Here is a 13,840-nt window from a genome sequence, read left to right on the forward strand (position 1 = left end):
CCCTGAAAAGCTGTTAAACTGGCTCCCAGCTCCCTCATCTCTTCCTGATTTTAAGAGTTGGTCCCAAAGTGAAAATCAGGTGCTTACAATGGGCTTAGTCTTTCTGTGTTCTGGAATTCAAGCTGGACTGCAGCACACAGTACTATGCAAATACAACTGAATGTTAATAGATGAATAAATAAATACATTCTTGGCCACTTTATTAGGACCTGTCTACCTGATACGATTTGGCATCACCCTGTTGTGGGGCATGTTCTCCTGGTATACCTGGGTCCCTTCATTTCTCTGGATCGTCAAGCTAATGCTGTAGGGGTCTTAAGCATTGCTGCTGTACCTTTATGCTTCAAAATGTAAGCCAATAAAATCACTCAAAGGGTTAACGAAAGAAGGATAAAGTGGAAAAAACAGCATTACAGCATCACATTAAAAACCTGCTTCAGCCAGATGACCACTTTTGCGGATCAGCTAATTAAGCCTTCCAGTGGTGACATCCCAATTTTGTTCAATCGATTTTTTTCCTAATTGCCAGTGCTCCCTCTGTTTGCCAGTACCCTTCTCTCTACATGGAGCGTTGAATTCTCATTTATGATCAAAAGGAGAAGGTCACGTCTCTGCTGCATCAGCCCTAACCTCCTGTATATCCATCAGCCCAGGCCGGCTGCCTGTGTGTCCGGCTTGGCTGTGCTTCATGAGCCCGCTGATGGAGTGGAAATTGAGGCCTTCTACCTCAGGAGAGTTCACCGTTTGTTGACGCAACCAATAAATCACATGAGACACAATTGCCCTCATGTTCAAAAACATCAAATCATTTTATCTCAGCCCCGTTATGTACTGTCCTTGACCGATTCCGTGTTGCGTGATTAATCTGCATACCAATTTATTGTGACAAGCATGCCATGTTTTTTCAGTTAAGAAGGATCATGTGTAATTTCAGGTTTGAAACAAAGTCTCTCATACTCACTGCAACTCTCGTTTATTTTTTCGGGTCACAAGTTAGAGGTTATTAAATATGTCAGCTAGGTCTTTCATGGTACAGTCTTTTTTTAAAACGCTACATCATACTTGTAATACAGGTTTAAGTGCAAAAGTGGAGTGTTAAAGCAGAATGTTTTTGTTAAAAATAGATTGCTCTCTGTTCTCAAATTACTAGCAGTTCCTTTAGACAAAAATAAAACAATTAAAAAATATAATGAGATACTACTGTGCAGCAAACAGGTTTGCAGTGGGGGTAAGGCTGTACAACTTTGGGGCAAGAAAACAAACTGGACTGTCAACTTCTGACTTTTTAGTTCCTGACAGAATCTTAAGTGCCAGGACTGAACAGTCTTCCATTCAAATCATGTGACATTGTAACCTGTCAACTCTGCCAGCCACAGCTTCTCTACATTCATATAGCTAGAGTGTGTGGGGCTAGCACCATAGAATAGTAATAGAATAGGGCAATATGAAACATCCCACAATGTATCTCCTATTAAAGTAATATTGGTACCAGGAAATTATTGACAGACATTGTAAAACATAGCAGATGAAACCGATTGCAGACTGTAGTTGATTAAAGGACCTTATGCCCAAAACATTTAAACTGATTAAAGAGATCAGTTTAAAGTTGTGTACATATCTAGAAAACTTCTAATCCAATGGTCACAAAACTTGCTCAGGACCTACTTCGTACAATACATAATGGGCTATATTTTCAAAGTGTTAACTCATATTTTTGCATGGATAAAAGCACCTGCTAATATGACAAAGCAAGAACCAAACAACTAGATAATACAATATGAAGTCCCTGTTAATTAAAGACTAGAGTGAAAACTTTGAAAGTACTGCTTGATCTATCAGATTCAGAGTAGTGTATGGAGGCCATTTGCCTGATGTTCTTACATTTTTAAATACATCGATAGAACACCTAATACTTACTCTATTACGATGAGACTTGAAAATGGCATTCTTTAACAGTGGGAGCATCGGGACCTGGGGTATGTGGTGGCTTGTTTGTCTGTCTTGCAGTGGATAAAGAGCATAGTGATACACTTTCTTCTTATGTTACTGATGGCTTTAATTTGGTATTTACTGACTTGATTTTTCGCCTCTCTTTGCTTCTCTCTTTTACCATACATTTATTAAGATTCATTGTTCTATTCAATTATTTTATTCATCCGAAAGTATAGAGCTCCAAAAAAAATAAGCCTGATGTTTTGGGAATCATATATCCAGACTAAACTACATATACTTGAGCTGGGATAAACACTGCATGAAATATATTTGGTAGCAAACATTACCATGTTGATAATCATTCATATAAAATAAATGTATAAAAGATTAATACAAAGATATCATGCAAAGGAAAGCAATGCATAAATGCTTTCTGAAATTAATAACAGTTCTGTATAAAAGAGTGTTTCTCTTTAATAGGTGATTTGACAGGATACCAACTAATTTTTTGAGATGTTTGTGATATGGTAGATATTACACTTTTGTTTTCCAGCTAGTTAAACATATCAACTCAAGGGGTCCCTGTGTGGCTCACCTGGTAGAAGCGCATCCGCGTGGTGCGCAGGGCGAGTCACACAGCGCAGGTTCACGTCCTGGCTCTCTGAAGTAGGCCAGTCTTCGGGGTTACACTAAATATATATATATATATATATAGTGACGGATTGCCCTTTGTTCACACGTTTTTCTTCTCCAAATAAACACTTTAAATACAGGATGCCAGGAAACGCCATAGTGTGTGTTTATTATTTACAATGAAAAGAAAATAAAAAAACAAAACCTAACCCGATCTCGGGCCCTATCTAAACAGGTGATGTTCCTAACTAATATCGAGGCAGGCTAAGCCTGTTACCTCATCACCAAACCAAATCACAATCCAAATCATAATCCAGATACCTTTTCCAATAGTTCGTTTTCCAGTTTCACAATACTCACAATAACACACTTGCTCTCCAACTCTCTCAACCAAGCTCCTACTATCACTCACACAACCACACACACTCGCACCCTTTTAAACATAACTGATTAGTTAATTGAATGAACCTGGAGTTGGTCCTGACTAATTAAGACATATTTATTTTAAACCAGATTGAATTACTTTTTAATCTCCCTTGTTTAACAGTTATCATTTCCCAGTTTATTAATTAACCCAGCTTTAGTTTTCATCTCAAGCACCTTATATTATTTACTTTGTTTATCATCCAGTTAGTTTATGTTCTGCTTTCACATTTAGTTTTTTTCTAATCAATCCTTCACTCTTTATATATATATATATATATATATATATATATATATATATATATATATATATATATATATATATATATATATATATATAGAAACATGAAAAAATCTTCAGATCTTCAACTCTCTGGTCTAGTGTATTTAGTCTAGTCCATTCTCAAAAATATACTGTTTGATTTCATCAATAAGGATCTCAGTATCATGATAGAAAAAACATAAATCACTGTTTAGTAACTTGATCTGTAAAGTGTGCATTCTGTAGTAGTTTAGTCTTGATCACAGAAATGTGCCCGGTGAAATATGCAGGTGGAACTTGATCCACAAAGTCACCTCAATTCAGTCACTTACAGGCAGCTTGGCAGCAGCACGGAAGATTGTAGTTTAATTGAATTGAATAGGGAACTTAAGATTCTGGAAACAATGAGGTTGACTAGGGTCTATTAGTTAGTACACTGAAGGGAAATAAAGCAGTTTTATTAGTGCATAATGAACACTACAAGAGGTTGGACAAAAGATGAGTGTGCTGTTACCCTGTAGGGTGCTGGGTGCTGTTACCCTGTCAGTAGGGTGCAGGGCCACTCGACGAGGCTGTAAGGTGTTTAAGTTGTTCAAGAGGGATACAGTACATTCCTCCTTTTGAGATCCTTGTGAGACATCAGTAATCTGGGCAGTCTTGGGACATGGAAGCACCTGCCAACCAAGCTATCAGATCTGTTTTCTGAAAATGACATGCAGCATATTGTCAGGAAGGCCGTTTTCATAAATTAAGGTGTCATGTGCAAAGGGAGTCCAAATCTATGGGAAAGTATATAAAAAAACGGCAGACATTTTCAGTAGATATCTGTAGAGTGTTCTTATGAAATGGTTTATAAAAATGTAAATCAAGTAAACATAATCATGTCAAACAATGTGTGGGTTAAGTGCTTCCAATTTCATATGCAAGCATTTTTAGCAGTACAATCTTTAGAAACCGTCAAACAAAATCATCCCATCGCACTGCATGAAACTTTTATTGGGCCATATTTTCAAAGCCTTAACTCCAGTCTTTAATTAACTCTTTTTTGAAGGAGACAAAACATCTGACAAATTCTATCAGCAGCACACATAGATCAACGGACATGATAAATACGACATCTCTATGTATTAGTGTGGACTGAAGGAGAAGAATGGGCAGAAGGTTTGAAGCAATTCTGAAATACGATCTTTAAAACTAGAGAAAGAAGGTTTTCAAATTCCATCTTCATGGCAACAGATAGTTCTCCCGTACGTGTGTGAACCCTTAGAACAGCCAAATGAACAGAACCTCGAACCTAAACACGTGCACAAACACTGCTACAAAAAAGGAAGCATAGCTCTTTAGATGTCAAGATGCTGTAATAACTCCCCACTCCCATTTTTCACAGCCTCAAACAGCCTCGGACTTAAAATAGCTGAAATTCCAAGTAACAAGGGAACAGACGAGATAATTAAAAGTATGACAGTGCATTGTTTAAAACTTTTTTTTTTTTTAACAAGATTAAAATAAAAATGACTTAATTATGGATCATTTTAACTTTCCAATGTGTAAAGCAAGCTATTCTCTTGAGCTATGCACTCTACTATTGCCCTATTTATGTCTTTCTGAGTCATTACTGCATTGTGTTAGTTAAATAATTCCCCAGCATATTAATAGTTTAATGCTTGTCATTGGGATCCCATTATATTACCCAGATGATTCTGTAACAGAACCATTAACAGACCACATAATTACCAGCAATGGCAACACAGTGACTTGGGAGCCAATATTGCACAGTACAGAGGTCCCGATAGCTTTGTTATTCACATATTTCCTGTTTATTCACTACAGAGATAAACAGATTTAAATACTGATTATCTGTAAGAAAATAGTCACTTTGAAGGCAGTTGCAACATGTTTGAGAAGAATGGCTATGAACAATGTCAGTACCCTCTCCAATATAACGTATTGTTGGTGGATTGTTCCAGGAGTGACAGTGGGCTATGAATGTGGTACTTCAAGTAAACAGATATCCCTGTGTGGATCATTAGATATGTGGTTGAAAAGATGATGAGCTTATATATAAAAGCACTGGGATTCATTACAATAAGCTTGCAATACGTTTAAAGATGTTGAGTTCTGAAGAGTCTTGTAGATAAAAAATGTTTTAAATGTAGAAGTCATGGTTCCAAATGCTTAAGCCCACATCAGAGAAATCTATATAGTTTCTAAAGATTTATTAACATTTTGAGGTATAACCTTCCATGACAGAAAGTAGTCCCTATGAACTAAAAATAATATTCAAGTAAAACTAAGGCTGAGGTGATACATCGATGTGTCGATGCATCGTATCGTTTGACAACTATCGATAGTCAAGCCTGTTCATTGTTTTTGTGTAAACGAAAGCTTTTATTTTTTATTAAATTTGGAATCACATTTTTTTTTTTTTGCATTAAGCGCAGAGCTTCTCTGCTCCCCTTAGGTCTGACTCACTGAATTTGCATTGAGCTCACCTTCTCCCCCCCCATAGATATTCCTATAGCCTGGGCGTTGCTGGTTTGAGTCCAGGCTATTCCACTGCCGACCGTGGACGGGAGCTCCCAGGGGGTGGCGCTCAATTGGCAGTAGGGAGGGCTAGGTTAGCCAGGGTATGAGCGACCGCTGTTGTCTGGCCGGGCGCCTGTGGGCTTGCCTGTAAGCTGCCCAGGGCCGCGTTGTCCTCCGACGCTGTAGTTCTGGGTGGCTGCATAGTGAGTCTGCAGGGTGTAAAGAAGTGGGTGGCTGACGGCACAGGCTTTGGAGGACAGCGTGTGTTTGTCTTCACTCCTCCCGAGTCACCGAAAATATATTAATATTATAAAATAATGGCCGACCACTAAATAAAAAAAATAAAATAAAAAATGTGCATTTGTAAAAAGCATACCATCACAAAATCTGCGTTTTCAACCATAACATCTGTGTTTTTACATACTGCATCATTAGTTACATTATTTTCCAGTGTAACTATTTCAGAGTTAGTATGCAAAACAGTACACAGTATAAGTAATGGTAGTAGAAATAGACAAAGACTAGCTTAACATGAAATGTTTTCTTTTGAAAATCCCCCGTTGACGTGAAAATTAGTGTTTTAGAACATGTACCAATGTCTCTGTCGGGAGCTATCATAACTATTTACAGTTTTGCTGTTTAAAAGTTATTTAATGTTTCTTTTAGCACCAATGTCAAAAAATAGCTTGTGCTCATTTAAGCATTTAAGTCCCGTTTGTTTGTTTTCTGTTTATTTTTGTCCCTGTAAGTAGTGAGTATGCAGTAGTAAAGGAGAAGAGAGAGTGAAGACAGGCGAGAGTCAGATAGTTAAGACATCACATGTAGTAATGTAAATACTGTCGAAAAATATTAAAATATCCACAGTTAAAAATGAATGATTAGTCAGTTTCACAAAATGACGTCTGATACCAACTAAAAGGAGTACAAATAAAACGGAATATCTGACTGGATCTGACCAAAGTTACAGATAATTTCTTGTATCTACTACAAATAAAATACCAAAAAAGGATCTTCAGTATTGTGTTGGATATTGTAACGGCTTGGAGCACTGATGGACCAATCGGCATGCAGCATTCTAACAGTTCATTTTATAGTAAGACTCATGAGTCGGGGCAAATTGGGGTCTGCTGAATTTGCCAATTGCATTTCTCGAGGACTGTTTTTTTGGTTTGAAATAAACACGGGAATATGGTGTTGATTGTAGATTCTACCTAAAGGAACATTGTGTTCTGATCTGTATGCTTCTTCTCTTGCAGAATCCCTGAAGGGCCTATTGATCAGGGCCCTGCCTCGGCAGGAAGAGTGCGGGCTCTGGAAGAGCAGCTCATTAAGGCCAAAGAGCAAATCGAGAACTTCAGGAAGCAGGCTGGAGACGGTCAGTCCAGAGTCTCAACCCACACACTGTGTCTGAACACCATTAGCACTTTGCTGCATTTCCTTGAGTACACTGGACAATACATTGGGTTTTTTGTTTGTGTTTTTGGATACAAGGTGTGATAATAGGATGTGCTTAAATACTTTTCATGCTAGTTGTCTTATTTTGTCTCTTTTTTATTAAAACATTATCTATTCATTTTTTGACAAACAGTTACCTGGTTCCGTTTTTTTGGGGCTTGAACAATTCTGATCAGGTTTGCTGTTTTAGTTTTGGAGTACGCAACATAGGGTTATATCTAGTCTACTCAAAAAACTGCTGCTTTGTGGTGCTTAGATGTCAGGAATGTGTTGCCCATTTTTTAAAAAAAGTTTAAAATATAGAAATTTGGGATTTAAGGATTATTTTTTTATTTATGGGGAAAAAAAGAGAAACTTGGCATGGGTAGGTGTAACAGGGGTTTTGCTACCCATGATGTAAGGAGTGCTTGCAATGGATTCTCTGGATGACATGCATGCATGCTTGCTGTTTGACTGACAGGAGATGCAGATAGAAGGGTGGGATTGACACTCCCCGCAGGCGCTCAGGTTTATTTACACAAACAGCTTCCCTCCACATGACGCTACCAACAGTGGTAGCTCACGGGGGACATATGGCCAGCATACAAAAAGAAAAAATAAACTGTACAAAAAACTATCCAAATAAAGTTGCCATGAAAATGGCGTGTGCCACTCTGCTAACAAAATGGGGGTCCCGCTTCCACACCTGTCTACTATACTGGGTGGGATCTACTATCCCAAAACTAACTCCCTGTTGCTCAAGCAGGTCACCCAACTCCAACCTCGGATATATGCTCGATCTTCTTTAGAGCTCCGTTAGTGAGTCGCTTCATTTCCTGAACCCAGTCGTTTCAGCAGCACAGACAGACCAATATTTGGGCAGGAGCAGCGCTCTGACCCCTGTGACTTACAGCAGCCCCGATCTGTATAATCGGGACACTTTTATTCCTGGCGCTCTGCTGCTCACACCCACCTGCTGATTAGGAGCTCACAGCTGGCAAACACACACACGCTGATAAACACAGCAGGCAGGCTGCTACGCACAGAGCGTCAAGTTAAAAAACAATCCCACTATTTATTTATTTCTACCATCACAACACTCATATTTACAATAAACAATCACAGATGTCTCCTCCTTATGTGCTTGGCCCCAGACCCACTGCAGTAGGAAATAAGACTTATCTTAACAATTGTATTGATGTTGCTTAGGTTTTTATTGTTTTCTGTTTAAGTTATTATGTCCTGGATAATAAGTCATTCTATCCCTGTGGCCTCTAGAACTCTCAGAATCACCCTCCAAGTACACCTGGCACACCAGAGTGTAACCATTAACCTGTCCCCCTGCAACACTCACCTCCAATTATAATTACTAACCCACCATTGACACACTCTTCTGTGGCTGCATGTTTATTTATTGTTTACATTTTTTTTTTTCTTTCTTTTTTGGCAGGTCCTGGAAAAAATCAAGAGATTTTACGGCGCAGAATTGCCAACGGCGTGAAGGAGCTGTGGTATTTCGTCCGTAGTGAATTAAAGAAAGTCACACAGATGGAAGGAAGTGATCTACAGAAATATACAGCTGGGTTATTGCAAGATCTTGGACACCAGCAAAGGTACTTATATTGGAAATGATCAATTTATTCATTTCAACTAGGGATGCAACGGTCATGATTTTCCCAAACCGAAACCAACATTTGCATAAAATTCCAAACTGAACAATACCGAAAAAAGATACAACTGAACCGAAACAAAGTCGGTGGCTTTTTCGTGCGCTCGTCTCTTATTAAAAAAAATGCATCCTAAGAAGTGAAAAGATGAAGCTGGAAGTTTTTGAGGCGTGTCTGTTACATTTTGCTTAGACCTAATAAAAACAATCCAATAATAAATAAGTGAATTAAATAATGATGCAAAAGTTTGGAAATAAAATGTTAATTGAGGTCACAAACCACTGAGAAGCTCCTAAACAAGCGAAAGGGACACTGCGGACAAGTGCTTTTAATGAAATGCTTCTGTGAGCAGGTCAGTTTATTTGTATTAAGGTAGCTTCATTTGCTGTGCATGTGTTGGAATTCGTTTAGTTTGTCTGAATACTTTGTTGCCGCTTTCTATGAGCATATTGATTGAATTTAAGTGTAAGGCTTTTCCTTCAGATGAGATGTAAAACCGAGGTCCTATTATAAGTGACTCTGCAGCAGCAGTTGTGATGCATAGTTCACCCCCTAGCCTCTGTAAGTTGCTTTGGATAAAAGCGTCTGCTAAGTAACTAAACTATAATAATAATAATAATAATAATAAATAATAATAATAATAATAATAATAATAATAATAATAAATAATAATAATAATAATAGAGTCCTATTCTAGTAGCAGGCTATAATAAACCAGCATACTAAACAAGAAGTTTGCGGATGTGTTTTGGGTGGATGGTGACGGGCATGAATTCTAGCTTTAGTTTTTTGCTGACATAAATCTAGTTGACATTTTAAAGTGTTCCCTCATCAGAAACTGTATTAAAAAGCTGCCAGATATCTCGTCACATGCTGATTAAATAATTGCAATTTCGAAAACCTTGAACTGCAGCTCCACTCAGGCGTGACTTGCCACTTACAAGCGACCAAGAAAACAGAGCTGAAAGTCTTTTAATACATTCTTTTCTTCTTTCTACATTGTGTTTAATTGTATAATACCTTAAAAAAAAAACTGTTTGTGTGTAATGATGCTATATCCTGTTCCCTTGGCTGCACAAATGCAGTTTGTTTTTTCGGGTTTAAACTTTCATTTCGGTTTTACCGAAAACGATTGGATGTCAAAAGCAGCTGAAAGAGTCGATAAAAAAACAAACCGATCATAAGCGACTTCAATCAAGGATAGACCCCCTAGGATGGATCCTCGTTCAAAAAATAGAGCCCGATGGGCAGATTGCATGTGTTCGTCACATTCTACATGGTGAACACAAGATCTGCCTTCATCAAACTTTTGTCAAACACTCCAAGCCTCCTGTAGACATTCCAGATTGCTGACTATAATCTAATGAACTCTGCCTTTTATACAAATTGAACCATTCAGGTACTAGGTGATTATTACACAATCAAAGAAAATAAACAAACCACATTATTATGATAAATTAATATCACATTACATTTTACCTGCAAAAACAAACGTTAAAAAAAATAAATAATCATAATTCACTTACGTAAGGTGACCTATACATTTATTTATTATCTAACACTAAAATATTACTTGAAATAGACTAGCTAAACTAACCCTCAAAACAATATCGTGGTTTGATAGGCATTTAACACATACAAACCTGCTCAGTTTACACTGAAGAAGGCACAAGCCAAAACATTTGTCTACTTGATTTAAAATCAAATTGCAATACAACAATTGGGTCTATTTTAATGAGCTACACTCTGAGAGATCTAAATAAAAAGGTGCACACTACATATATAATATATATCTATATATATATCTATAGATATATATATATATATATATATTATATATAATTAGGTTTATATATTTTGTACCACTGTACCAAATGTACCACTTTTGAAATGGTGGTAATCAGTAAGATTTACTGGGATAATTGTGTTCTTTAAAGGGAAAGCAATGTCAGCAACCATTAACTTAATTTGCACAAAATAATAATTTGAGGATTTGGTCAATGAGTTTTAGAGCTGTGTAATTTGAAAACAGTTATCTGGATTTCTTAGCAGGAAGAAATGAGATTAAATACACTCAGAAAAAGGTTTAGTTGCCACAGGCTAAGGCTGTTTGAAATCCATCTAGTACCGTTACTGTAGCAGCTAGAGATGGAAAATTTTTTTAAAAATTTAAAAAGTATACTAGATTTAACAGTACACTCTGAAATATTCCTGGTGGTTAGTGCTGGGAACCTGAGCCTATTTCTCCTGGATCCATTCCCTACGCAATGATAAACCATATCAGTAATTCAGGGCTGTAATCCAGTCTTCTAGCTATCACTCCAAACCTTTCATTACTGATTACTAGGCAAAATCATATGTCAGTTCTGAACCTAACATGTCAGTTCTGAACCTTTACCTAACAACGACAATGAAACATGGGTAATGTATGATAATTAAGGGGCAATGGCATTGCTGTAGCGTGTTACGAGGTAAACATGGAATGCAATGGAAATGTACCTACCTCTGTTTGTGTGAAATAATCACTGCAGTCCACTGAAAGAGATTTTTTGACAGCAGGGTTCGCAGTGGTTTTAGAACAGGTGTCATTAATCACTGTCATCTTTTCCGTCATTGATTAATAGCAGAGCTGCTGACCTCCAAAGGAAACGACGGGAGGGCCATGTCCGGTTGTTACATCATAATATATAGAGAATGTAGTGAAGGTAGCGGCAGTGCTCCAGTTGAGGGGGAACAGAGTTAACAAAAAGAAAAAAAATCTTTCCCCTTGATACAGTCAGGAGGTGAGGAGGACAGACAGACCGGATGCATTAGAATAAAATACTTAAATACTTAACCAACTGATATCCCTGGCCTTTAGTCTTAGTAGCTTTCTTTTACATAATCTAAAAGCAGTATGGTGCGATCAGCTATGTAGCCTTTTTTTTTCTTTTTTTTTTGCCCTGCCACGTGACGTATTTTAGATGTGCACGACAGTAATCTTTTGGCGAATTGGCGGACAAACGTGGCGTGCCAAACACACAGTGTACAATCTGAAATGTCAAATAGAAAGAGAAAATCTAAAGCGGGTCATTGTAAAGATCGCAGGAGTTTTTAAAATTAGAAAATAAAAACTGGAAGGGCAACAATGGCGGCGTTTCCATGCACAAGTCATGACAGTTTTCCTCATGACGGGTTTGCCGTACTTTTCAGGAAATGCTTTGCTATGCAGCTCTGATTTAGGAAAAAAAATCAACCGTACCAATACAGATTATTGTGGATTATATAGCCATTGAGGGGAGGGGATATTTAAATGACTATGTCTGCTTGCTAAGTAGGAAAAGACTCGTGAATATCGTGAGGATTGCTTCATGCGTTGCCATGAAGATAAAAACATTTAACAAGAGAAATGAATTCACGTTTTGTCGCGCACATTCTGCGCCAATAACAAAGCTGCTTCTAATAAATAAAATATTCGCCTTTCCAAACAATTTGTATTTATAGATGTTTAATAAACATATTTAAATGTAATTTAAATATATTTAAATTAAGTAATTGAATGACAAGAGGAAAACCACATTTTCAAGTTCATAAATCGGTAATTCTATAAGAATATTTTATTAAAGTGACATTATAAAATATTGAGCAGAGGGCATTCATTTCTGTATTGCAGGTTTGTAGGGTGGATGATCTGGTTTATGTAGATTGAGAAATAACAATAATAAATAAATAAATTAAAATGAGTTGCAATGATAAGCTTTGCCCTAACTTCAATGTGTATTTTTATGCACCGAAATTGATGGGAGGTCACATCATTGCCGCCTGTTCAGTACAAATTTGCTTTCCAACTTGACATTTTATTGGCTCAGGTTACATCCACTTTGTAATATGGCTCTATAGTCAAACTGTGTTCCATAAATTCGGTGCTAGAATTATTTTTTTCTGAAGGCTATAAACCTCCACATGAGCTGTCAAACAATACGTTTGTCATACACAGCATCTATAAAATAAACCATATGCACGGTGACTTACAGAATACTTATTTTCTTTTATATTGTGTTCCTAATAATACAAAATAAATGCTTTAGAAACAATGTCAGTAATACTGAATTTGTGTTAAACTTTTTGTGTATAGAGCCCAGTGTGTCAGGAAAATTCCATAATGTTTGCATTAAAAATAACATTTTATTACACATTAAGGTCCCTGTATAATAGTAAGGCATTTTAAATATTACAGTGCATATTTACTAGTGTTTTTTTATAGTCTAAAACAACAATTTGATTACTTTTCTACTTTGTTTAAAGTTTAATACTAGTTTAGAGTTTTAAAAATCCATAGAAAGTTCACATTGACCGTCTAATTTCAATGAAAGAGAAATGATCAGATAACCTATTTCACATCAAGTGATTGCTCAGCTCCCCTTAAATGCTTATTTATTTTATTTTTTTGCCATTGTAATCACTAATACTTGTATTGATCATTTATGCAGTGGCAGAAGAGACACAGTCCGAAACAGGGCTTGTACGAGCTGTGCCAGGTTCCAGTTATGCAGTGGCAGGAGAGACACAGTCCGAAACAGGGCTTGTACGAGCTGTGCCAGGTTCCAGTTATGCAGTGGCAGGAGAGACACAGTCCAAAATGGTATCCCATCAATTTGTCACACACTTTTCATCACCAACAGTTCATCACCAGAGAGAATTCATCACAAACTTTTCACCAGCGACAATTCATCACGGACAGTAACTCACTGATTAAGGCCACAATGTATCATTAAAGCTGTGCTAAAAACAAATAGAGCTGTAATAAATCATAAGTAACAGATACAATACGTATTCACTTACAAATTACATAAATAAAACCCATAATGTACTAACTTTTACTAGTTCGTGACCACCCAACTAACTAACAAACAAACAAGCAAAAAAACAAAACAAAAATAACAAATGTGCTCTTCAAACCTTTATTTTAACACTAGAAGCGCCG

The 13,840-nt window shown here is 37.0% G+C and overlaps 1 protein-coding gene across 6 annotated transcripts in view; it reads left to right on the forward strand.

Moving 5' to 3' along the window:
- The window catches only part of LOC121324521 (alpha-(1,6)-fucosyltransferase-like), a 206,753-nt gene that overhangs the window by 149,366 nt on the left and 43,547 nt on the right, over nt 1–13,840 (forward strand). For all 6 annotated transcript variants that reach the window (XM_041266514.1, XM_041266511.1, XM_041266512.1 and 3 more), the window contains 2 exons: nt 7,033–7,151; nt 8,661–8,823. In XM_041266514.1, the coding sequence (XP_041122448.1) occupies nt 7,033–7,151; nt 8,661–8,823 (282 nt within the window). The remainder of the gene's footprint in view (nt 1–7,032; nt 7,152–8,660; nt 8,824–13,840) is intronic.

Source organism: Polyodon spathula, chromosome 12 (genome assembly GCF_017654505.1).
Source record: "Polyodon spathula isolate WHYD16114869_AA chromosome 12, ASM1765450v1, whole genome shotgun sequence".
In the NCBI taxonomy this organism is placed as follows: Eukaryota; Metazoa; Chordata; class Actinopteri; order Acipenseriformes; family Polyodontidae; genus Polyodon; species Polyodon spathula.